We start from the raw sequence: 22,317 nt of genomic DNA, 5'->3' as shown, positions 1-22,317 counted from the left end.
CGCAGGGGCTGGGCGCCTGCGAGTGGTGTCATCAATGCCACACGTGTCTGGCCATGCAGACAGCCCCAGGCTCACGGGGACACGTGGCCCATTGGGCACAGGCCCCACCTGCCTCCTCCAGACCCCACCTGGGCCTGTGGCCTGACTCGATGCCGGGCTTGGGTCCCAGGGCCCGGGAGAGCCCTCTGCATGCCCGGTGGCTGGGGCCTGACTCCCAGGGGCACAGTCCTACCTACTCTGGGCCCCACAGTGTCACCTCCCCCCCTCCTGCTCCCCCATTCATCACCTGCCTCGGTCTCAGGGGTGCAGGCTCAGGGGCATGTGGGCTGTGAAGGCAGGGCCAGCGAGGGAAGCAGGCCAGTGTGACAAGTCGGGGCTGGTGGGGACTGCGGTGGTCTGGGCTCAGGGATGTGGGACTCGAGCTGCCAGACCCTCCAGTTTCTCCAGAGACGTGGGGAGGCGGCGGGGGGTGGACCACACAGACCAGCCCGGCCTGCGAAGGCGGAGCCACCAGACTGTGGCCTGCCCTTCATCAGAGGCTGGATGGGGCGCAGCCTCAGAAAGGGACCATCCTGGCCCAAGGAGGGATGGAGGTGAGGCCTGGGGAGGGGTGTGGGCGGCTGCCACCCGTCGGGCTGCAGAAACAGCTTGGCAGGCTCTGCTCCTCTGAGCTCAGGGAGCCAGTGCAGAAACCGTCTGGATCAGACAGACAGACAGAAGCAGGCCCTTCACACTGCTGGACAGAGAAAGCAGGCCCCCAAGGGCACAGAGCCTGGGAGAGGGTCCTCTGGGAACCCACGCCTGCTCTTCCTTGACCTCTTGTCCGCTGTGGCTGGTTCATCCCCAGGAATCCACGCTGGGCTCGCTGGCACCCAGGGCCCGGCGGCCGCAGCTTTGGGCTAATTTACACGGTGCTTATGGCTGGGGCGGGATGCAGGTGCGGAGGGGGAGCTCGGCCTCCCACCAGGGTGAAGGTGGGCCTGCCACCTCGAGCACGTGCAGGTCACCCACTGACCCCGCCTCTCTGGGGCTGGGGGGCAGGGCAAGGGTCCAGGAATGATCTTCCTCCTCTCACCCCCTGGAGAGCCAAGGAGGGTGAGCCACAGGCGGGGGCTGCGGCCTCTGGGGCCAGGGACGAGGGCAGGTGGGAGCTGGGTGGCGGGTGCTGCACAGGACTTGCCACCAGTTTTAGGGGGCACTCGGTGTTGGTTTGCTGGGTTAAGTTGAGCCAACATTTAAAAGTCAGATTTCACACTAAAAAGAAATAAAACACCTGAGTTTCTGGCTTCTCTCAAAAACCTCGAAGGCCCAGCGTCGCTGGGCCATTGGTGTGCACTGCCCTGCGGACCAGGCCTCCCAGCCAGCTCTGCTCCCTGACGGCCCGGGCCAAGGCACTGGCTGCGAGACTTACTGTGGGGGCGCCTCACTCGCCTCCCTCCCCACAGGGAGGGTCTCCCACATACACAGCCCCGGAGGAAGGAAGGGGGCTCTCCCACGCCAGGTCTGGGCAGAGCAGGCCCCGCTGTCGCCCTAGGAGCTCAGAGGGCCAATGGGCAGGAGCGGCTGCAGAGCCCCTGCCATTGTCTGTCCATGGGGTGGGACGGACAGAGGGACTCCCCTCACCCTGGCACAGGGAGCGAGGTGGGCTTCCTGAGGGCCTCTTACCCTCGCCAGGCAATTGCTGGCACCCATGCCGCAGTGCAGACGCCCACGCTCACCGGAGCCTTCTTCCCACTCAAGCGCTGCGCTATCCAATGCCGAGAGCTGCCACAGGCAGGGGAGTGGAGCCCCAAGTGGGAGGCCAAGAAGCAGCTCTGGTGTGGACTTCCAGCACCCGCGCTGAGGGCGACTCCGCGCCAGAGGCCGGGCTTCACCGCCGCCTCGCTCTCCCCTGGCTGTCTCGGGATTTGGGCCGGGACTAGTCGCCTCAAGGCTGTGCCTCTGCGCTTCAGGTTCGTCTATAAAAGGAGGGCCCGGCAGTGCCCGCCAGGGGGCTGCTCCATGAGGTAGACGGTTAGAGCCAGGCCCGGAATACCGCTCCACACGCATGGGCTCCCGTCACCACATATGCATGGGCTTTTCTCACCCAGCGCCAGGCCCAGGACCCCCGCTCACAGGCGGGGAAAGGACGCTCAGAGAGGGACATGCCCGCGCCACGGGCCAGCCTTCCGTGGACTCTGGCTCCCTCCTGGAGGCAGCATGGGCCACCTCCGACCCCAAGCCCAGTGTGCCAACGTGTTCTTAATAACATCTCTTATTGATTTTGCAAGAGAAAAAAATAGAAATTTATTTTAGAGCTAATGCCTGTCACAGCGGTTCTTTCCTCCGAAATTGCATGGTGCACACAATTACTATAAACATCAGCTGAGACCCAGGGCGAGTGCCGGGTCTGGCCATGTTCCCGGGAATCTGACCTGTGCCCGTGCCTCGGGCGCGGACGGACGGCGGCTCCCTGGAAAGGCCTGGCTTGTCTCGGGCACTGAGAGCTGGACTGATCAGCCCCAGTGGCGTCAGCTCTCCTGGGAGCCGGGTCCCAGAGGCGCGCCATGTCTGGGAGGTGAGCAGAGAGGCGGGGGCTTGGAAGCTACAGAAATGATGGATTCTCTTGGGGGGAAACAAGTCTTTATCTTCACGTGGACCCCGCGCTCCGAATGAAAAGCGCGTTTGCACAGCTGCCCGAGGAGGCCGCGAAGCTCGGAAAGTATCTGCAGGCTCTCGGTTGCATAGGAACGCACTCAGTACAGTAACACGGGCCGGGCCGGGCGCCAGGAAAACAACGGATTAATATTGGGAACGAGAAATTACCCACCACTGGGAAAGCAATTAGGTCCCTGATCCGAGCTCGTTACATAGATGGAAATAGATGTGCTCCGGGCTCCGCTCGGCGGGGTGCAAGGCACGTCTCCAACTTGCTGGAAGCCGCTGGAAGAGGGAGGAGCGTGGGGGCCTGGGCAGCGAGAACCCCACTCCTGGCTCTGGGGGGGGCCATGGACCAAAGAACCAGCGAGAGAAGCCTGCAGACTCCAGCCGGGCAGGGAGCAGTGAGGCCTCTCTGGAGCTCACGGGGAAGGTGAGCCTCTGGGGCTGCGGGCGGGGCCAGCCCTGGTACTTGGCCCCCTGCCTTCCAGCCAGAGGCTTCTGGATGGGCCCCCGCTGGCCCCTGGGTCCGCAGCTGCCCGCCTGCCGGTCCTATCTGGGCAGGACGAGGGCCCGGCATGCCAGGTGGGCCCACTCCCTTCCTTTCCTCAGCGACACGGGCCTTTGGCCAGCCCCTTCCAGCTCGCCCAGGGGGCAGCCTGCAGAAGCAGCTCCTCTGAGGGATCTGTCCTCTCCCGCGGGCCCTGGCGGGACGAGTGAGGGTGGCAGCAGTCCTGGCTGGACATGAGGGTCCAGGGAAGAGTCCACCCTCCCAGGCAGCTCTGCCAGCCCCCAAAGGAGGCAGGGATGTGCCTGGGGAGGGGCTGCTGGTGGAGCCCCCGGGCACACCTCTGGAGCGCTGGTATCTGAGGCCTGGGCCCTGTGCTGTGCTCAGCCCGGCTCCAGGCTGGATGGAGGCCTCCCCAGCCCACCTCTCTGTCCCGGCCCAGCCAGACCTGGCTCAGGGAACCAGGACGGGGCTGAGTGGTGCTGCCTGTTTTGCTGGATCTTATGGGAGAGCGGAAGGCCCTGACCCTGCAGCAGCCCTGCCTCCTCCGCCTGTCGCCCGTCTTTTCCAGGCCCTCCCCCATCGAGTCCCTTCTCCTCAGCGGCTCCCTCCGCGCTGCAGCTCTCTTCCAGCGCTGGGGTCTGGGCTGCACTGAGGACGGAGGGGGACATGGTGCTGAGCAGGGCCAGTGAGGGAGCCCACGAGGGCTGAGGACCAGCGCTCCCTCCTTCCTTTCAGTACCGCCGCCATCTTGCTGTCTCCTCGCTCAGGCAGGTTTTGGGGCGTAAGGCTGTGGAGGGAGAGCACCGGGGGGTCAGGGTACCCAGCTCCCCCCGAGGGCTGCCCCACGCGCTCAGGCTGAAATCTGAACTGCCTGCGTTTCCACCCAGGGCCCGTGGAGACGTGGGCCCTCCTGAGCTCCCAGCAGCCTCGAGCCGGCACTCCTGCACACTGACCCCCACTGGACAGGCTGGCCACCCCTCCAGGCTCCACCCTGCTGTTCCCTCTTCCTGGCCAACCCTGCATCTTTCAGGGTGCAGCTCAAACACCACCTCCTCTGAGAAGCCCTCGCCCCGTGTATCCCCAGGGGCTCGCCATGGCCCAGGGCGACCCCTTCGAGAATGCGCTTCTGCCCTTCACGGCCTTGCCCTCTGCACGCGAGGCCTGGGTCCGGGAAGCAGTGCCAGCCACGAGGGGCCTGCAGGAGGAAGGCGCATGGGGCTCGGCCCCGCCTCCTCAGCCCCTCCAGCCCCCAGCCAGGCTGCTGGGTGGGGAAGGAGGTCTGAGGGCCGGCAGGCGCCAGAGGGTGTGAGGCCGGCGACTCGTCCCTATTCAGCCCAGACTCCCGAGGGGCTCAGGCAGAGAACCGAGCGGACCTGGGTCGACGATGCTCTGCTTCTTCTTGGCGTTGGTTACAATCTGGTTCTCGTTCATCATCTGGACGTCCTGGTCCTCCACGTGGCCGCTGCAGAGGGAAGGCGGAGACGGTCAGGCCAGCCGTCCGGCCCTGTTCTCAGCAGGGCTGGCGGGGCTGCGGGCGGCTCGCCCACCTGATGGCGGTGTGTTTCTCCTGGTGGTGGATGTCCATGTCCTGGGTGAAGAGGATGGTGTGGTAGGGCACCGTGGGCTCACACGTGGGCAGGATGCCCCCCACCAGGTGGCCCACCATGGCCAGGATCCCGTTGTACACGAGCAAGTCGTCCACCAGGAGCTGAACAGAACAGAGGGGGGGCTGGCGGCACGGCTGGCAGGGCCCTCCCACGTGTGACTGGGCGAAGTGCGTGTCTGCACAGACCTGCCTGCTGTGCCGTGGGGAAGGCACAGCCGCCAGCCGCCGGCTGCCGAGGAGCCGAGGCTCAGGGGCTGAGCGCCTTAGCACGAGGCCGCGCTGGGCAGCCCCAGGCCCACTTTCCCCAACCCAGGCCCCCGGCACCGAGAGCTCCCTAGGTCAGTCCGACTGGGGAAGAGGAGAGGAGAGAAAAGCCACTCTCTGTGTTCAGGGTGAGGATCCCAGCCCCTGGGAGGGGGTTTCGGTCACGGTTGGCTGGGAAGCCTCCCTGCACGGAGGACCTGGCATCGTGTCCAAGGCTGCACCAGAGAGGAGCCAACTGAACCGCATCCCACGACAGCTGCCGGCGGCCTAATCACCAGCGAGCACAATTCTCTCAAAACCCCGCCAGTGAGCACTCACGCCAAACTCCTTCACCCCCCGATGGGGCGTCTTCGCGTAATTCCACAGTTTGATCATCGACACGGTGGTAGGCAGATCGAAAATCACATAGACCCGGTTCACCTGTCAGGGAGGAGAGCCATTAACAGGCTTGTTTGCAAGCAGAGGCTCTGGGCTGGGTGGGGGCGCCTGGGCTGCTCGGCCATGGCGCACGGGTTCCCACGGCCTTTCATCTCCTCGAAGCCCATCGAGAGTCAGGTCACGTGTGGCTGCGTTTGCAACAAAACGCTGAGCTGGCTCGTGGAGGCCTGCTTTCCTGGGCTGGCGTGGCCCCCAGTTAAATACCGCAGAGAACTGGGCACCCTTCCCTTGCCCGCAGGTCAGGCCAGATACAGTCTGGGGCAACGAGGCCAAGGCACAGGCCTCGACCCGAGTGAGGAGCACTGCCCGGCCATCAGCACAGCCCTGACCGTTCGTCCTTCCCCGATTGTGAATGAAAAGCACAGCGGACAGGCCCTGAGGCACCACTGGGTGGTTTTCAGTACCAGCGTCTTTGAGTCTCTGTGGCGAGTGGGGAGGGGGCAGCTCAGATCAGCGGCAGAATCAGCTAGTAAAGTGGCGCCCAATCGCCTCCCCTCCTCCCTTCCGAACAGACTCTCAAATACCAGGGGCTCCTTGGAAGAGAGAATAAAGCAACGCGCACCCAGCGGGCCACGGGCTCAGGCTGGTTTGGCCCTGTGCTCAGCCTGTGGCCATCCTCAGAGTGGAGGTGAAAGACGAGGGCGCGTGCACTGGTCACGCTCAAACTGGCAGGAGGCTGGGCTGCCTGGGGCACGACCTTGTGGCCGGGTCTAAGGGTGATGGTCTCTGCACTCCCCTTTGCAATGTGGGGCTGGGGCTAGGGCGCTGGCCTCCACTCAAGGGAAGCCGATGGACCCTTGATGGTGGGGGCGCAATTTGGGGGAAGGATCTTTGGAAAACCTCCCTCCCAGAACTGAGAGAAAAATGTACCCCCTTATCCTCCTGCCCAACTCCAGGGAGTGGAAAGGGGGACGTGTCAGGAGTCACAGGGACACGCAGACACTGCTACACATCACTGCCCCGGCATCGGGCCCTGCGGCTGAGGCTGGTGGGTGCTAAACCCACCTGTCCCATCTCCTGGCTGCTCTCCTCCCTCCCTCCCAGCACCATCCAGGCCCCCGTGGGCAAAGCCCACCCCAGGCTCTCCGTCAGGCATGGGAGCAAAAAGGTCAGGAGGCTGGGGATGAACGTGGCCTGGAAGGAAGACGTGTCCCTGAGCCCAGGGACAGGAAGCCTCCATCCACCCAGGGCTGAGAGCCTCCAGAACCTACCAGGCCAGGCAGGATGGGGGCCAGCCACATGTGCCGGCCGTCACTGGTGTCGTTCACTTGGTCGATGAGCTTGTCAGGGGTCCGCACGTCCCCACACACGCCCTCCAGGGAGTTCACGCTGTCGGGGAAGGCAGCGATGTCTGAGGAGGCCTCTAAGCTGCCATAACTCGAAGAAATGTACTCGGACCTGCACCACCCGCACGCGCGGCCGCCAGCCTCCATCACACTGTGGGCTCGGGGACCGGCCTGGCAGGCAGACCAGGACAGGTTCTGGGGAGATGCGAGCCTGAGGCTGAGGGGAGCGGGGCGGAGTGAGGATGGGACGCCCAGTTTCACCAACTGCTAGAGGAAGGAACAAGCTACGTGGCTGCCACTCTGGAGAGTGGAGGGCAAACTCTGCAAAGGGTTTGTCTTGCAGGGCGACGGGCCACGGCTGTGCGGACCGTGCAAGGCTGGAAGGACTGGAGGCGCCTGGCTCGGCGGCAGCCGCTCCCTGACGGGCATCAACTTGGGGCCGGAGAACCTGATTCCAGCTCTGGCTCTGCCCTTCTGACCCAAGGTCCTGGGCAAGTCACGGATGTCTCTGGGCTGGTTCCTCCTCTATAAAATGGGTATAACCTTCTCCAAGTCCCAGAACTGATGCGAGGATCTGAGAGACACGCCCCATGGAACCTAATGATCAAAGCCAGCAAGAATCACTTATCTCAGGTGAGGAGGATGGTGACACCAGGGAAGGAGAAAAGGATGCCACTGGAACCCAGGGGCCCCAGAGATGCAAGGCAGGCCCCTAACTGGGGGGTGTTGGGATCACGGGTCAAAAGCCCAGAGGGGCCAGGCGGGTTCCATCAGAGAGACATGGCAGCTCAGTATCAAGTGCATGGTCTCTGGAATCAGACTCCCAGCTCCACCATGCACTGGCTGTGTGACCCTGGGCAAGTTACCCAACCTCTCTGTGTCTCAGTTCCTCATCTGTAAAATGGGAACAACAACACTCACTTCACAAGATTGTTGTGAGGGCAAATGAGATACCAAGCGGCAAGCCCTGGCACAGTGCCTGGCACAGAGGAGCCCTCAGTAAATGCTAACATTGGGTTTGGGGGCCTGGTAGATAACAATAAGGACGGAGGGCTGAGATCAACCAGAAGGACGTGCCTGGGGGAACGGTAGCAGACATTCGTGTCCAGCCCCCTTCACTGTTCGTGACTGTGGCCTGGCACTGCCGATTTCTCAAGAAGAGCTAAAGATCGGGATTTCCATATGAAAACTAATTTTTTAAAAATACTAATGTAAAATAGTGAAAAACTCATTGGGTAAATCCTTGTGCGGCATTCCATGATCACAGGGTTCCAGGGTCAATACATTCAGGACACACCGAGTTGAGCCCCGTGTGACAGGTCGCTCCCAACAGGCCTTGTCAGAGCCTTTAGAACTCCGAGGGGCCTGCAGCTGGTGGCCCCGCCCCATTCCCACCACCGACCCTGTGCTGTGGAACTCCTGCTGCGGGGCCTGGTCAGGCATGGCTGGAGCTGCTCGCTGCTCTGCCCACCCCCACGGGTCAGCACCTGACTGCAGGCCGAGCCCACAGGCACGTTTATTCCCAGGTCCGGTTCCTGCAGCGACACTTCCCTCCACAGTCAGGGCTTCTGCTCCTCCCGCCCTCCACGCCCTCCTCGCTCCCTGCAGTTGGGCGGCGCCCCGCCTGCCCAGAAAGGATACTGTTTTCCGACAGAGGGATCTTCTCTCCCCGCTCATCGTACAGCTCGAGGCCGGTGAGGCCGATGTAATAGGGGTCACCCCAACTGGTCAGGAGCTGAAACTGAAAAATGACTGGGGCACGCTATTAAGGAAAAACAGGCTTGATTTCACAAGATCAAAGGAAAACAATGACAAAGATAACATAGGGATATAATGTTTTGGTTTATACAGATGAACAAGAGCAAAAAAATGATTTTTTCTCTCACTGAAACTGAATCCTGGCAAACTGTATGTGTATCAAGATTCTTTCATGTGAACTGATGTGTGAGTGTGTGTGTGTGTGTGAGCGTGTGTGTGTGTGAAGTGTGTGTGTGTGTGTGTGTGTGAGTGTGTGTGTGTGTGTGAGTGTGTGTGAGTGTGTGTGTGTGAGTGTGTGAGTGTGTGTGTGTGAGTGTGTGTGTGTGAGTGTGTGAGTGTGAAGTGTGAGTGTGTGTGTGTGTGTGTGAGTGTGTGAAGTGTGTGTGTGTGTGAGTGTGTGTGTGTGTGTGTGTGTGTGAGTGTGTGTGTGAATTAAAACCTTTCTCCAGGCCCAGGAGATGAGGAGCAGGAGGGGACAGTGCTCTCCAGGGAGCTGGGAGGGTGGGGACACATTTGTGTCACAAACTCATTATATGCTGAACAAACTGACCAGGCCTCACACTGCCTCATGCCTCAGTTTCCCTGACTGCAAAGTGCCAAGAACAGAGAACCTGTTCCCTCCCGTCCGTTCAAGGACGCGGGCTGTCCCGGGGAGGAGGGCACATGAGCTTTACAGAGGATGGGCCGTGGCAGGGTGTGTCCTTCCCCCGGCTGCAGGCCTGGCCCCCAGGCCCAGGGTGTGCGGAGGGCGGGAGAAGGATACAGCCGCAGGGCATCAGCGGGGCCTCGTAGTCCATGCTCGCCCGCTCCAGGCTTTTCGTGTTGAGCCTAAGGAAACACAAGATAGCAGAACACAGGGCTCGAGTGGCTGGTCAGCGATTCCCAGTCATAGACTCTGAAGACAGACAGCGGTAGCATTCGGGAGGGGGGGGGGGCTCCCGTTCTACTGGGGAGCTCGGCCGTAGCCAACTTGGCACAGGCCTGACTGACATGGACTCTTCTAAGCCTTAAACTACCCGAGTGGCGGTACTCACATCCCCAGTGTGAATGAGGAAAGCGGAGCTCAGAGCAGTGAAACCTCCTGCTCAAGCCCACACAGCTGGCAGGAGGCAGAACTGGGGTGTGACCCGAGGCTGCCCAGTTCCAGAGTTCTCCTAACCACCCACCTACTGCCCCTTGTGCTGAGAGCTCGGCGAGGCACCCGACGGGCCACAGGGTGGAGAGGGGGACGCGGGCGGGAAGGCGATGACTGAGCTAAGGAGGAGGAAGCCATGGGAAGAGTCAGAGCCGTGCCTTCCCAGCACAGGGGCAACAAGAACAAAGGCCCTTAGGTGGAAAGGGGCTGGGGGGGTGCTGTTTGCCACAGGAAGCAGCCGGGGCGGGGTAGCTGCAGTGGAGAGTGGGGGCAGGAGGGCAGGGAGAGGAGGCCGGAAGGTGGGCCGCACCCTGAAGGCTTTGGCTTCTTGATCCTGAGCAAGTGGCTTCACTAGCTGGGCCTCAGTTCCCACATCTGTAAAATGGGCAGAATCGTCTCTACCTGAATGAACGTGAAGCATGCGGCACAGAGCAGGTGCTCTGGAGGGAGAGCCCTCTCTTCCGCCATGTCCTCCCCACGGGGCTTCTCTCCCTGGTCTCAGCCAGTGCACTCCGCCTGGCCTGGTTTCCCTCATTTCAAGGGCAATGTTATCATTAGTGACTGTTCCCAGTGACTGGCCCAAGAGGTGGTCCCAGCTACCGTGCAGGGAAACTCATTTTGTTTCGAGAACTTGGCCCCTGGCATTGGAACATCAGGGGGTTTAAGTGAGTGGCCTTAATGTGGCATTTACAAATGGTTATGAACTCAATGCAGCTGAGAATGGGGCCAAGAAATCCCAGTGAATCCATGAAATGTTAGGCATTGTTTTTCTCTGAATCTTTCTAAGTCAGGAACTGAGAGGCCAGAGCAGGGAGGCCTTCCCTGAACCAGCCAGCGGGCATTTCTGGAGCCAGGCGGCTGGGATGCTCTTTTCCCAGCAGGAAGCCTAACGAAGCATTTAAAGTCGCCAGCCCTCCAGCCTGCGAGAAACCCAGACACCAGACAAGGTGGGTACATCCCACAGGCTCCCGGGGAGGCTTGGCTGAGCTTTAGAAACAGCCAAGTTGAAAAGCAATGCGTTTGATCACCATTTCAAACCGCTTTAGGCGGACACTTCAGAGCGCAGGCAGAGCCCGCGGCGGAGGGAGGGTGTGCGGCGCGCTCCTCACCTCTGGGCCGGCGGGGGCCGGAGCCGAGCCTGCAGGTAGTCCACAAAGAGGATTTCTTGAGCAAAATCAAAGTGGCAGTTGCCGGGCCCCTTGCGGATGAGAAAGCCCTCGGGAGGGGAGACGCACAGGCCGTCCAGGGAGACGTGGGCGATTTTGGCCTAGAACACAAAGCAAGGCCGTGCCTGCAGGGCCAGCGAGGGGCAGCAGCGTGTGCTCTGTCCCCCACTCAGCTGCAGCTGGAGCTGCTGTTTGTGACTCAGAAAGAGCTTCCTCCCAGACCAGTCCACTCTCCAGTGGCATCCCTACTGTGCCCGGCTGTGCTGGGTGCTGGGCAGGCAGGAGACAAGGCAGGTGAGGCCCTGCCCCGGTGGACACGTCACCGTGGCCTGAGGTGGTACGAGATGGTGGTCAGGGCATGGACGCAGTGCTCTGCCATCCTTCCCCTGCCTCGATGTCCTTACCTGTTAAATGGGCTCAATAATGAGTTCACTTATGTAAAGTTTCCAGGACAGGACAGGCCTGGCACAAACACGCACTGCACTGCTCCTTCCGTCAGCCCTGGCGCACACCTCACCGCGGCCCCTAGCTGTCCTGCTAGGGCGGTGTCCTTGGTGGTTTGAGTCCGCTTTGGGGGCAGAGCCCCAAGTTGGACCATCTCTCCCTCTGCCCCAGGGCCTGGCACGCAATAGGAGCTTACTAAGAGCATGCTGAATCAGTTGGATTTGGGCCAACAGGTCCCCCTGTTCTCGGCCAGATTTTGCCAGCCAGGTGGCCGGGACCTAGCAATAAATCTCAATGCCCCAACGGCAGGGTGTGAGGTGGCTCAGCTCTGAGTGAGCAGAGGAGGTGATCAGCCAGCACCCGCCCTACAACCACACATTTTGGAATCCAGGCTCCATGGCACCTCACCCCACCTTCATGGTTAGCTACATGGGACCAGCTGCTGACCAAACTGGTGGAACTCCTCCCGGGAGCCCCTCCGCGCAGAGGGGCCGCCTGTGCTCCTGGAGCCCTTCGTCCATCAGCATTAAGGGAGCCCCATATGCAGTCAGTAGTCACAGGCACATAAACCTGCGAAGGGCAGGGTGGCGGCTTTGGCTGGATATGAGGGCCCAAAAGCTGTCACCCTATCTCCATCTGCTTTCTTCAAACCTGATTCCCACCCACCCCAGCGGGACCTGTGGCCCCGGCCTGCAAACAGCGCTCCCACCCCTGCCCTGGGCTGGTTCAGCCTAAGGGAACGGGAGCCACCAGCACCAGGCCTGGGTTAGCTGGCGCCTCGAAAGAGGAGGCCTCTCTTCTGCTGGGCTTGGCGCTTGCAAAAGCCTAGGGCTGCCAGGTGTGCCCCGTGGAGAAAGCCACCGAAAGCGAAGCTGGCCAGAGAGCAAAGCAGAGGCCCAGGACGTCCCTGCCCTCTTCCGGGGCCACCATCTCCCCCAGGAAGTGTCTCTGACTGCCCCAGGCACTGTCATTCCCGGGTGGGGGCGGGGGGTTCTTTTATCGCCTCCTCTTAGCTAAGGACACTAGAGTTCAGAGAGGCTAAGCATCTGCCCAAGGACTGGAGTGATCGAAGCCCCGGCACCAGGAGCCCAGGCCTGGCTCTAACCCCGCCAATGGCCCACAGCCAGGTGCCCAGGGGGGTAGCCATCCAGTTGTTTTTTTGGGAGGCACAGTTTCTTTTTTCTTTTTAAATATATCTTTATTGATTTCAGAGAGGAAGAAAGAGATAGAAACATCAACGATGAGAGAGAATCATTGATTGGCTGCCTCCTGCACACCCCCTACTGGGGACCAAGCCTGCAACCCAGGCATGTGCCCTTGACCAGAATTGAACCCAGGACCCTTCAGTCCGCAGGCCGATGCTCTAGCCTCTGAACCAAACTGGCTAGGGCTGGTGGACACTTTCCACTGCACTTGCCCCAGGATCTGCCCTCTCTGACGGGGCCCATCTCCTGCCTCCCACGGTGGCCATGTGGCACTGGCACCGAACATGGTGGGGGCAGACTGGGAAGCAGGGCTCTGGGCCCAACGTTCCCAGGACGTGACTCCAGGTCACAGAAGGTCAATGGCAAAGCCGGATTCACTCAAGAGAATGTAGAGACCCAGAGGCACGGGGTGAAGCACAAGAATGTGTTTTTTATCTGACTTTTAAACGTGCTGAACCTGGGAGCGCACCTACGCAGACGGGGCGGGCGGGGAGGGTTTGCAGCTGCTCCAGAGACAGCGCCGGGGGCTGGGCTGCCACCACTGCGGTGCCCCAGTCCTCCGGGCCCCCGGGTCCTGCCGAGAACTCTGCGGCATGCAGGACGTGGTGGGAGCCCAGACCCAGGCTCACAGGCCTCAGCCCAGTCCTGGCGTTGTGAACCTTCGCGTGGCAAAGGGTGATGACCACCCTCCCGGGGAGGTATCGTCCTCCTCGACACTTTACAGACGGGGACGCTGAGGGCCGGGAAAGCGGCCACTTTCGGAAGGTCCCAGGGGGTCAGGGTCAGAGTGGAGATTCAGACTCAGGGCCCGTGGCTTCGGCACCCGAGCTGCACGGCTGTATGATCTGGGGTGTGTAATCACCATGGCGTCCATAGCGTTTCCTGGTTCACACGGGTCAGAAGCCCGTGGGGGGCACGGCTGCTCTCCCCGCATGCGGCAGGGGCCCTGCAGCCCACAGGCGTGCGCTGTGCTCAGGACCCTGGACGAGCCATCGGACCTTTCTGCACCTCACTTTCCTGAAGGACGAGGGGAATGTGCCTGCCTCCAGAGCTGGGGACGAGCGTCCATGGCAGGATGAGTTCCCGAGCAGCCCTCGGCCAGGGCCTGGCCCACAGCGCCCGGGGAGCAGGGCACACTGACCACCAGCGTGAGGGCGGGGCCCGAGGACCCCAGAGCCCCCAGAACAGACAAGGCGCCCGTGTCCCGAGTCCGCCCAGGCTCTTTAGGCCGCGTCTGCTGTCTGCGGGAGGAGACCACAGCCTGCTCTCCCTGGCTGAAACCCCCATGGCCTTTTGGAAAGTTCTGGAGGATTTATGCTCCTCTCTGGCAGCCACGCCAGCCATTCATCAAGGCGCCGTTTCCTTGGCAGTGGGCTGAGCGCGGCCACCTGCCCCCCTTACCCCTCGATAGGTGTCCTCGGGAGATTTATTGTAGTTCCAGAAGCGCAGGCCCGCGATGCTCTCTGCTCTGTCGAAGCGGATCGTGACCACGTGGTCCAGCCCCGGCGAGAAGGGGATCAGCCACATATGCTCATCCTCCATCGTGATGTTGGCTCCATCGATTAACCTGCACGCAGCAGAGGGAGCGGTGAGGGGGGTGGCCAGCGCGGGGTCGACACCCTCTCACCGCCCACTGCACCCCTGCCCGCCAGGAGCCTGATTGGCTGGGGTGAATTCAGGGACGTGAGCCTCATTAATCAACAGGGAGGGGCCACCTCTCAACTGCGAAATGAGACAAAAGAAAACAGGAAGAGAAAGAACAGTTTGTGCTGTTTAAGGTGCGTGGAGCCATCCTCCAAGTTTTTTAAAAGGGGGCAGATGTGCCATTTTCCAGGACCCTCCAACCCCGTGACCCCAAATCTAGTCCACCTGTTGGAACAGCTGTCTGCACTAGACATGCGTGATAGTCTCATTATTTACATGAGAAAAGGAGAACCGAGGCCTCAGAGCAGGGGAAGGTTAAGTCACCTCTCGGCTGTTCAGTGCCCACCACGAGGCTGCGCAGCCACAGGGGGGAGGCAGGTGCAGCCACAGCGGGGAGGCGGTCTGCGGGCGGTGGGGCCCCACTCTTCCTGCTGGAAAATGAGGCCCAAGCCCAGGAGAGACAGCGCGAAGGGGCAGCATGGTGGCGGTGGCGCCAGAGGGGCGGAGGTGAACACTCCCTCTGTGAAGGCTGTATGGACTCGGGTGCGTTTGAAACAGTCTGTCCCATCTTCGTTGTGCTGGGAGGGACACGGAGCCCAGCGTGAACCTGGCAGCTCGGGGTGGGACAAGCTCAGGGCAGGTGTCTCGGGGGAGCTGTGACCCCCGTGTGGGCATCGCGGGGAGCTTCCCCGCTGGAGGAGCCCCAGCCCTCCGTGCTCCCCGCCGCTGCTCTGAGCTTGTCATCTTGTTCAGGTTGCTCCGTCCGGGCCAGTTTCCGGTTCTCCTGCTCTGACATCCTGCCTCATCCTCCTCAGCTCTGCCCGACTTCCCTGGACGCCCAGGCCCCGCCCTCCTCCTGTGGCTCTGGCCTGGGGACAGGGGCCTTCCTCTCACTTTCCTGGTGACTCTGAAGCTCTGCCCTGTCTCCTGTGTTGGATTGGATTGGATTGATCCTCACCTGAGGACATGCTTCTTGATTTTTCAGAGGAAGGGGAAGGAGGAGAGAGAAACATCAATCAGCTACCTTCCCATATGCTCCCCAACCAAGAACCAAACCTGCAACCTAGGTATGTGCCCTGACGGGGAATTGAACCCACAACCTTTTGGTGTATGAGACGACGCTCCAATCAACTGAGCCACCCAGCCAGGGCTGTTTCCTATATTTTAAAATAAACTTTTTTTTTCCTTTTCTACATTTAAAAATTTTAGATTTGGAATAAATCTTATAATCGAAGCGTTCATCCAAGGAGGTAATGTTCTTTGCTTTTTCTCTAAAAGGCGGTTATTAAATTGATGGATGGTGTGTCTTACAATTGCTGGCATCTTAAAACCGAGGAAATTCAGCGATTTAACAGTGGGGTGTTTGTGGAGTCACACTGACTGAGGACTACACCAGAGAACCTTCTATTTCCTTCCCAAAGCCATTCCCTTTCTGTCCTAGGCCCGTGGCTGCCTCCAGAGCAAGACTGCTGTCCAGTTCTGAGAGGAGAGAGAATTGCTGATGCGTTTACAACTGATGGGTGTGGGAGGCCCATAGACACCCTCAAGGATACCCAATGATCCCTCCCAGCTCTGCCCACCAAACGGCCTTGAACCAATGACCAACCCAGTAGCATGAGCATCCCTAGAGGCCAGATTATGGTCTCTAAACATCATTTTCCACTAAAGGAACTGGGGCTTTGTGGACAGTGGCTGAGTCCATATCTGGGACAAGAAACATACAAGATGAGTATACCTGAAACTTAGATAAGAAAAGAATTTTTAAAAGCAATACATAAAATGAGCCTGGAATGACCTGTTATGTCAGAAAGCAGGGAAGCTGCCAGAGACCACTCACTGTTTTAAAAAGGATCCAGGAGCCCAGCCGGCGTGGCCCAGTGCTTGAGCATCCACCTATGAACCAGGAGGTCACGGATCGATTCCCGGTCAGGGCACATGCCCGGGTTGCAGGCTCAATCAATCCCTAGTGTGGGGCATGCAGGAGGCACCGATCAATGTATCTTTCTCATCATTGATGTTTCTCTTTCTCTCTCTCTCTCTCTCTCTCTCTCTCTCTCTCTCTCTCTCTCTCTCTCCCTTCATTTCTGAAATCAATAAGATATATTTAAAAAAAGAAATAAAATAAAAAGGATCCAGGAGCTCCCAATGTCTAAGACAGGGGTGGTATGGCCCTGTCTCGGCATCAGGGTGAGTTAGTTAAACGTTTGACCAAATAGAGCAGTCTAATGTTTAAGTTGATAATTTGTATGGTCCACAAATGACATTATAAATATCCAAATGGCCCTTGGCAGAAAAAAGGTTCCCCACCTCAGGTGTAAGAGCATCTAATCCAGCATCAGTAGTATAAAAACTACAACAGATTGAAACCCTTCACAAACAGAACATTTAAGTCAGTGATTATGACAGCCAAGGCAAGCAAATGTGCCCTGGCCAGTGTGGCTCTGTGGTTAGAGGGTTGGACTGAGCACTGAGGGTCAGGTTCGATTCCTGGTCAAGGACATGTACCTGGGCTGCAAGTTCGATCCTAGGCCCCAAAGAGCGTGGGGAAGGCAAGCAATCAATGTGTCTTTCTCACATAACGCCTCTCTCTCTCTCTCTCTCTCTCTCTCTCTCTCTCTCTCTCTCTCTCTCTTTCTTCCTTCCTCTCCCTTCCTCCCTTCTTCCCTTCTACTCCTAAAAAATCAATGGAAATATATCCTTGGGTAAGGATTAACAAAAAATAAATAAGAATAAATAACTAAATGTATTAAAGGATGCTAGAGAAACAACTTGTTGTTTTGAAAACTAAGAAATAAAAGGAATCAAACATTTTTAGACTGCCTTTCCTGTTTGAATTATACCTCAGAGTAAACAAATAATTGAGGGAAAATTTCTCTTTATTGATGAAAAAAAGAAAGATAGCATCAGTGTATCACCTGCTTGCAACCCGAATAAATTAATGGACCTAGCCACTGAGCTTCACAACCACAGAAAGCCTGACAACCACGGAAGGGAATGAACAATGACATCCACACCCCCACAATCCAACCTCAGTCTGATCAGGCCTCTGGATCTAAAGAACATTTTATAGGAAACACAGGGCCAGGCAGGGGTGCGGCTGGGAGCCTCCAGCCATGGGATTCACTGTCCCTGTTCTATGATGAGGAAACCAGGCAGGGAAGACAGGATCAGTCCGTGCCTAAGTGCATGGGCACTGCTCTCCCATACCTGCACTCTAACCATGATTCGGCTGGTCTGAGTGACCTTCAGCCAGTTTTTAACCCCTCTCTCCCTCAGTTCACAGGGGTACCTATCATATTATTAAATGGATGGATATCTGTAACCTGCTTAGCACCTGGCATTTAACAATGGCTAAAAAAACATGGCAACTATAATTTCAGTTATTATTACTATTACTAGAGGCCTGGTGCATGAAATTCGTGCTGGGGGGGGGGGCGGTCCCTCAGCCCAGCCTGTGCCCTCTCACAGTCCGGGAGCCCTCAGGGGATGTCAGACTGATGGCTCAGAGGTGGGAGAGCTCCTGCCACCCCGCTGAGCTCGCCAGCCGTGAGCCCGGCTTCTGGCTGAGTGGTGCCCCCTCCCCGTGGGAACGCACTGACCATCAGGAGGCAGCTCCTGCATTGGGTGTCTGCACCCTGGTGGTCAGTGTGCATCATAGTGACTGGTCATTCCGCCATCAGGCCGAAACCGGCTCTCCAACATCCCCTGAGGAGTTCCGGATTGCGAGAGGGCGCAGGCCAGGCCAAGGGACCCCACCAGTGCACGTTCGGGACTGGGGAGGGACGTGGGAGGTTGGCCAGCCGGGGAGGGACTGTGGGAGGGCTTCAGGGAGTGTCCTGCCCGTCTCAGCAGGACCCCAGCAGCAAGCTAACCTATCGGTTGGAGCATCTGCCCCTGGTGGTCAGTGCACATCATAGCGACTCGTCGACCGGTCGACTGTCTGCCCCCTGGTGGTCAGTGCACATCATAGTGAGCAGTTGAGCGACCTTAGCATATCATTAGCATATTACGCTTTAATTGGTTCAATGGCCGACTGGATGACCAGGCAGTTACATATTAGGCTTTTATTATATAGGATTATTGAAGAGGTTAAGAAACTTACTAGCTGGCAAGGGGCAGAGCCAGGATTTGAACTCTCATCCCTCTGACTCCTGGACTCCTCTGTTTGCAGGGCCAGGCAGGGCAGCTGCCCTGAGGGGACAGTGCTCCTCGGCAGGTTAAGGGCCCCGTGGATCACGGCTGTATGTCAGGCTGTCCTCTTACTGACCTGACCTGACCTGGGTTTATGAAACCTGACAAACGCAGAGGAAAGTGCGGGGACCTCCTCGGCAGTCACCTTCCGTCTCAAGGAGGGGACAGCTGGCTCTCTGAGAGGCGAGGCCGCTCATGAGGACAGGCAGGGCCATCCCTGCAAAAGCTCCCCGAGCAGCCGCTGTGCTCGTGGCCGGAGCTAAGCTCTGCCTGGAAGCAGGAGAGCCGGCTTCGCACCCAGCCTGCACCCGCTGTGCGGTCCCGGGGCGCCCTCCCTTTCTGAGCCCTGGGTTCCTTAACTCTAAGATGAGGTGACCAGACCTTGGGGTGGCTGGGGATTGCTGTCTGACGTTGGAATCTCAGGTCTAAGATGCAGGACAGGCCCTGCTCCGGCTGCCATGAGTTAAGCTTCCTGCAGACACCTACTTGTCCAGGGTCCGGGAGTCATCCGTGTACTCAGGGAGGTCATTTAAGTCCCTGGGGGAGGCGGAGATCTGGTGCAGGCTGATGGGCAGGGCCTGGCCATCCTTGCCCACCACTTCCAAGCCCGTGAGTCCCAGGTAGTGCAGGTCCCCCCAGGAGGCAGTGAAATTCAGCTGAAGGCCTGCAACAGGAAGGAAAGTGGTGTGAAGGAGGAGCCCCACATGGAGAGGAGGAATGGTCCTTAGCGCCTGCCCTGGGCCAACTGGGAAACCCAGACACAAACGCAGTGCCCCCAGGCTCGCCCCGCCCCTTTCCTCAGGGCGCCTGGGGCTGGGACGCTGCTGACAGTTCACAAAATGTTTGCACGGTGAATGGACCAGTGCTGTTTATACCTGTGCAGTCCTGGTCCTTTCTCTACCCCTCAATCATGTCACCCCCTCGATGTTTAACAGCCTAGAGTGGCTTCCCATGATGCTTGGCCAACAGGCCCTGCCCCTCTGGCTTCTATTTCTCGAACCTCATCTTGCACCAGGAGTTCCTGGCTCCACTAAGATGGCATCCCGTCACTCATTTACTCTTCTCTCCCGCCAGGGCCGCTCGCTGCTCATGCTGCTCTCTCTCTGGAACGCACATGCCTGGCCCACCTGTGCTCGTCCGTCAGACCCCAGCTCACCTCCTCAGGGAAGCCCCTTCGACGACACTGACCCTCCGTTCACAGCTGCTGAGTCACTGTGAGCTTCCCCGTCCACGCCCTGGTCGCACTGCGATCTTGTGACCCCTTAGTTCAATATGCCAGACGGTTAACTCGAGGACAGAGACACCATCTGTTTGCTTTGTCCCCAAAGCCCGCCACAGTGCCATTCACCATAGAGTGATTAAACAAGTGTGAATGGGCAGCGACATCACTAAGCCACACACTGGGAATGGGTGTTTCATGCAAATGGGCTGCTATCATGAGGACTCAGGGTAAAGGAAGTGACCACTTCCACCCTTTGCCCGCCCCACCTGCTCCATTAGAGACCATGTAGATTTTACAAGGACCTTCTGGGCACCTGCGGCACAATGGCCGCGAATCGTCCACTTGCCCAGAAAGCTCCAAGCAAATGCACCTCTTGGCCGGGCCTGTCGGGCTTCTGGCTGGAACTTCCTTCCTTACTGGTCTCCCATGAGGGTGGGCCACGCCCGTGAGCTCTGCCACCTTGGGGGCCTTGGAGCCCACAGCAGCCTTTGGGTGGCTGTGCTCAAAAGATCCGCGCTCTCTGCAGCGTGTGCAGAACGCCAGCACTGCAGCGCCGGGGAGAACAGCCTGGCTATCACGGTCCCACCATCGGGCTCAGAGGAGGAGGTGGAGGCCAGGGAGGTCTCCGGACATCCCTGTGAGGCCCAGCCAGGCCACCTCCCTGGAGCTCAGCTCCTCTCCTACACCCGTCATTTCCAACGTGCCTTGTGTCACTCGGCCTCAGACCCTTCTGCTCGCCATGGGGCCAGGGCAACTGAGCATCTTGGGGTCAGTGAAGAAGACCTGTGACCAGCATGGTAGGGCACATGGCGGCTCTCACAGCACTGGCAGCCTGCAGAATGGCCACCACCCCCTCCCACCCGCCCCCGCCTCTGCAACGCTACTCGGCGCTTTCCCCAGCCAGAGGTGGAGTGTCTTCCGCTCCTTGAGCCTGGCCCGGTGATCGCTTTGGCCCGTGAGACAGAGCAGAGGTACTGCAGGCAGAGGCTGCAAAGCACACGCGCACTGGGGTTTGTCCTCCCTCCACACTTGGGGTCTGGACACAGGCAGGAGACAGATGAGCCCCGGCACCCCTCACTCTGGCCAACAGCCTCCCAACTGCAGGACACGAAGGCATCCCTGGATCATTCAGCTGCCAGCCCCTGCCAGCTGAGCAGGCTCATGAGCAGGCCCAGGAGATGCCGGCCACGCCAGCTCAGAGGAGAACTCCCAGCCACGCCACTGATAGGCTCCCCATCGAGTCTGTGCTCAGACGCCCTCTCCCCCGAGAGGCCCCCCAACTTGAGCCCAGAGAGCACCACGCCTTAACCAGCGGTTCTCTACCTGTGGGCCGCGACCCCTGAAAATACATCCTGCATATCAGATATTTACATTACAATTCATAATAGTAGCAAAATTACAGTTATGAAGTAGCAACGAAAATAATTTTATGGTTGGGGGTCACCACAACATGAGGAACCGTATTAAAGGGTCGCGGCGTTAGGAAGGTTGAGAACCACTGCTTCTGCTCCACCCTTTGTCACAGCACCTGTCCCTGCCTGACAGTCCCTTCCAGGGTTACTTGCTATTTGCTCTGATCAGCCTTCCCCACTAGGACGGAAGGCAGCTCCCTGCGGGCGGGAACGCCGTGGACGCTGTGCACTGTTGTGCCCCCAGAGCCTAGAACAGTATCTGAAAAACAGATGGTCAGTGGGGCCTTTTTCTTTTGAAATAAGTGCCTGACTGAAGAGCAGGTCTCAGTGGATACCTGCAGTAAGTGAGTCAACCTCAAATCATTGAGTTTCACCAAGTTCAGCGTTAATGATAAACAGATATTTACCGATCACTTACTATGTACCAAGTCCGGCCCCTGGAACCGGTAAACACAGAGCAACATCGCTGTAGGAGCTTCTACTGCAGTGAAGACACACAACAGACACCTAACAAACCAATAAATACGATCGTTCCTCAGAGTGCTGACCGCCGCGAGATAAATCAGAGAGCTGGGCTAGGCAGTGGCTGGGAAGGGGCGGGTGGTCAGGGAGGGCTTCTCTGAGGGGCGACGTTCGAGCTGAGGCCTGGGGACGAAGGAGGCTGCCATTCTTCAGCATGTCTGGAAGGACATTCCCAGTTGAGGACAGAAGGGCCACGGCCCTGGGATGGGAGCCACTCGGCCAGTGGTTGGAGCCAGGTGACCGAGGGAGAGGGAGGTGGAGGGAGCGACCTCAGAAGGTTGGGCAGGGCTGGCCACGCCATGGGGTCCGGGTTCCCCTCTGCACTGGGGAGCGGGGGAGGTCTGGGTTGAAGCAGGGGCGCCCACGTGATGTGATCTGCATCTCAGAACGTGACTCGGTTGGACCCTCTAGGACAGTGGTCGGCAAACTGTGGCTCGCGAGCCACATACGGCTCTTTGGCCCCTTGAGTGTGGCCACGAAGTTTCAATCGCACTGTACGTGCGCGCCCGCACGTGGTATTTTGTGGAAGAGCCACACTCAAGGGGCCGCGGTTTGCCGACCACTGCTCTAGGAGACCAGGGAGGAGGCTGCTGGATACGGATGCCCTGGACCAGGCGGTGAGTGGTGACAGCAGGGCACAGGGGACGGGTTCAGGTCTGCTTTGGATACAGCACTGCCAGATTCTCAGTGGCATGTAGGGAGTGGGGGGAACAGAAGATGCTTTTGACATGAGTTCCAGAGGGGCTGTGGGTATTGCTCCTGAGACGGAGGCGGCCTGAGGTGGAGGAGGGAGCAGGTTTGGGTGAGGGGATCAGTGCCAGGGACCAGTGCCAGGCCCTCTTGTGAAAACAAGACTTGGCATCCCAACTCGCCCTT

The 22,317-nt window shown here is 59.2% G+C and overlaps 1 protein-coding gene across 1 annotated transcript in view; it reads right to left on the bottom strand.

The window, feature by feature from the left end:
* Positions 1-2,270: 2,270 nt before the first annotated feature.
* Positions 2,271-22,317, bottom strand: part of LOC102433133 (protein KIAA0556-like) — a gene marked incomplete at its 5' end in the record, with an annotated part of 45,053 nt that continues 25,006 nt past the window's right edge. Inside the window, 10 exons of the mRNA XM_023747680.1 lie at positions 2,271-3,935; positions 4,522-4,610; positions 4,696-4,856; positions 5,337-5,438; positions 6,668-6,807; positions 8,384-8,494; positions 9,264-9,328; positions 10,745-10,902; positions 13,852-14,017; positions 18,772-19,106. Coding sequence (XP_023603448.1) covers positions 3,880-3,935; positions 4,522-4,610; positions 4,696-4,856; positions 5,337-5,438; positions 6,668-6,807; positions 8,384-8,494; positions 9,264-9,328; positions 10,745-10,902; positions 13,852-14,017; positions 18,772-19,106 — 1,383 coding nt within the window. The remainder of the gene's footprint in view (positions 3,936-4,521; positions 4,611-4,695; positions 4,857-5,336; positions 5,439-6,667; positions 6,808-8,383; positions 8,495-9,263; positions 9,329-10,744; positions 10,903-13,851; positions 14,018-18,771; positions 19,107-22,317) is intronic.

Source organism: Myotis lucifugus, unplaced genomic scaffold (assembly GCF_000147115.1).
Source record: "Myotis lucifugus unplaced genomic scaffold, Myoluc2.0 scaffold_949, whole genome shotgun sequence".
NCBI lineage: Eukaryota > Metazoa > Chordata > Mammalia > Chiroptera > Vespertilionidae > Myotis > Myotis lucifugus.
This window is presented reverse-complemented; position numbering and strand designations above follow the sequence as displayed.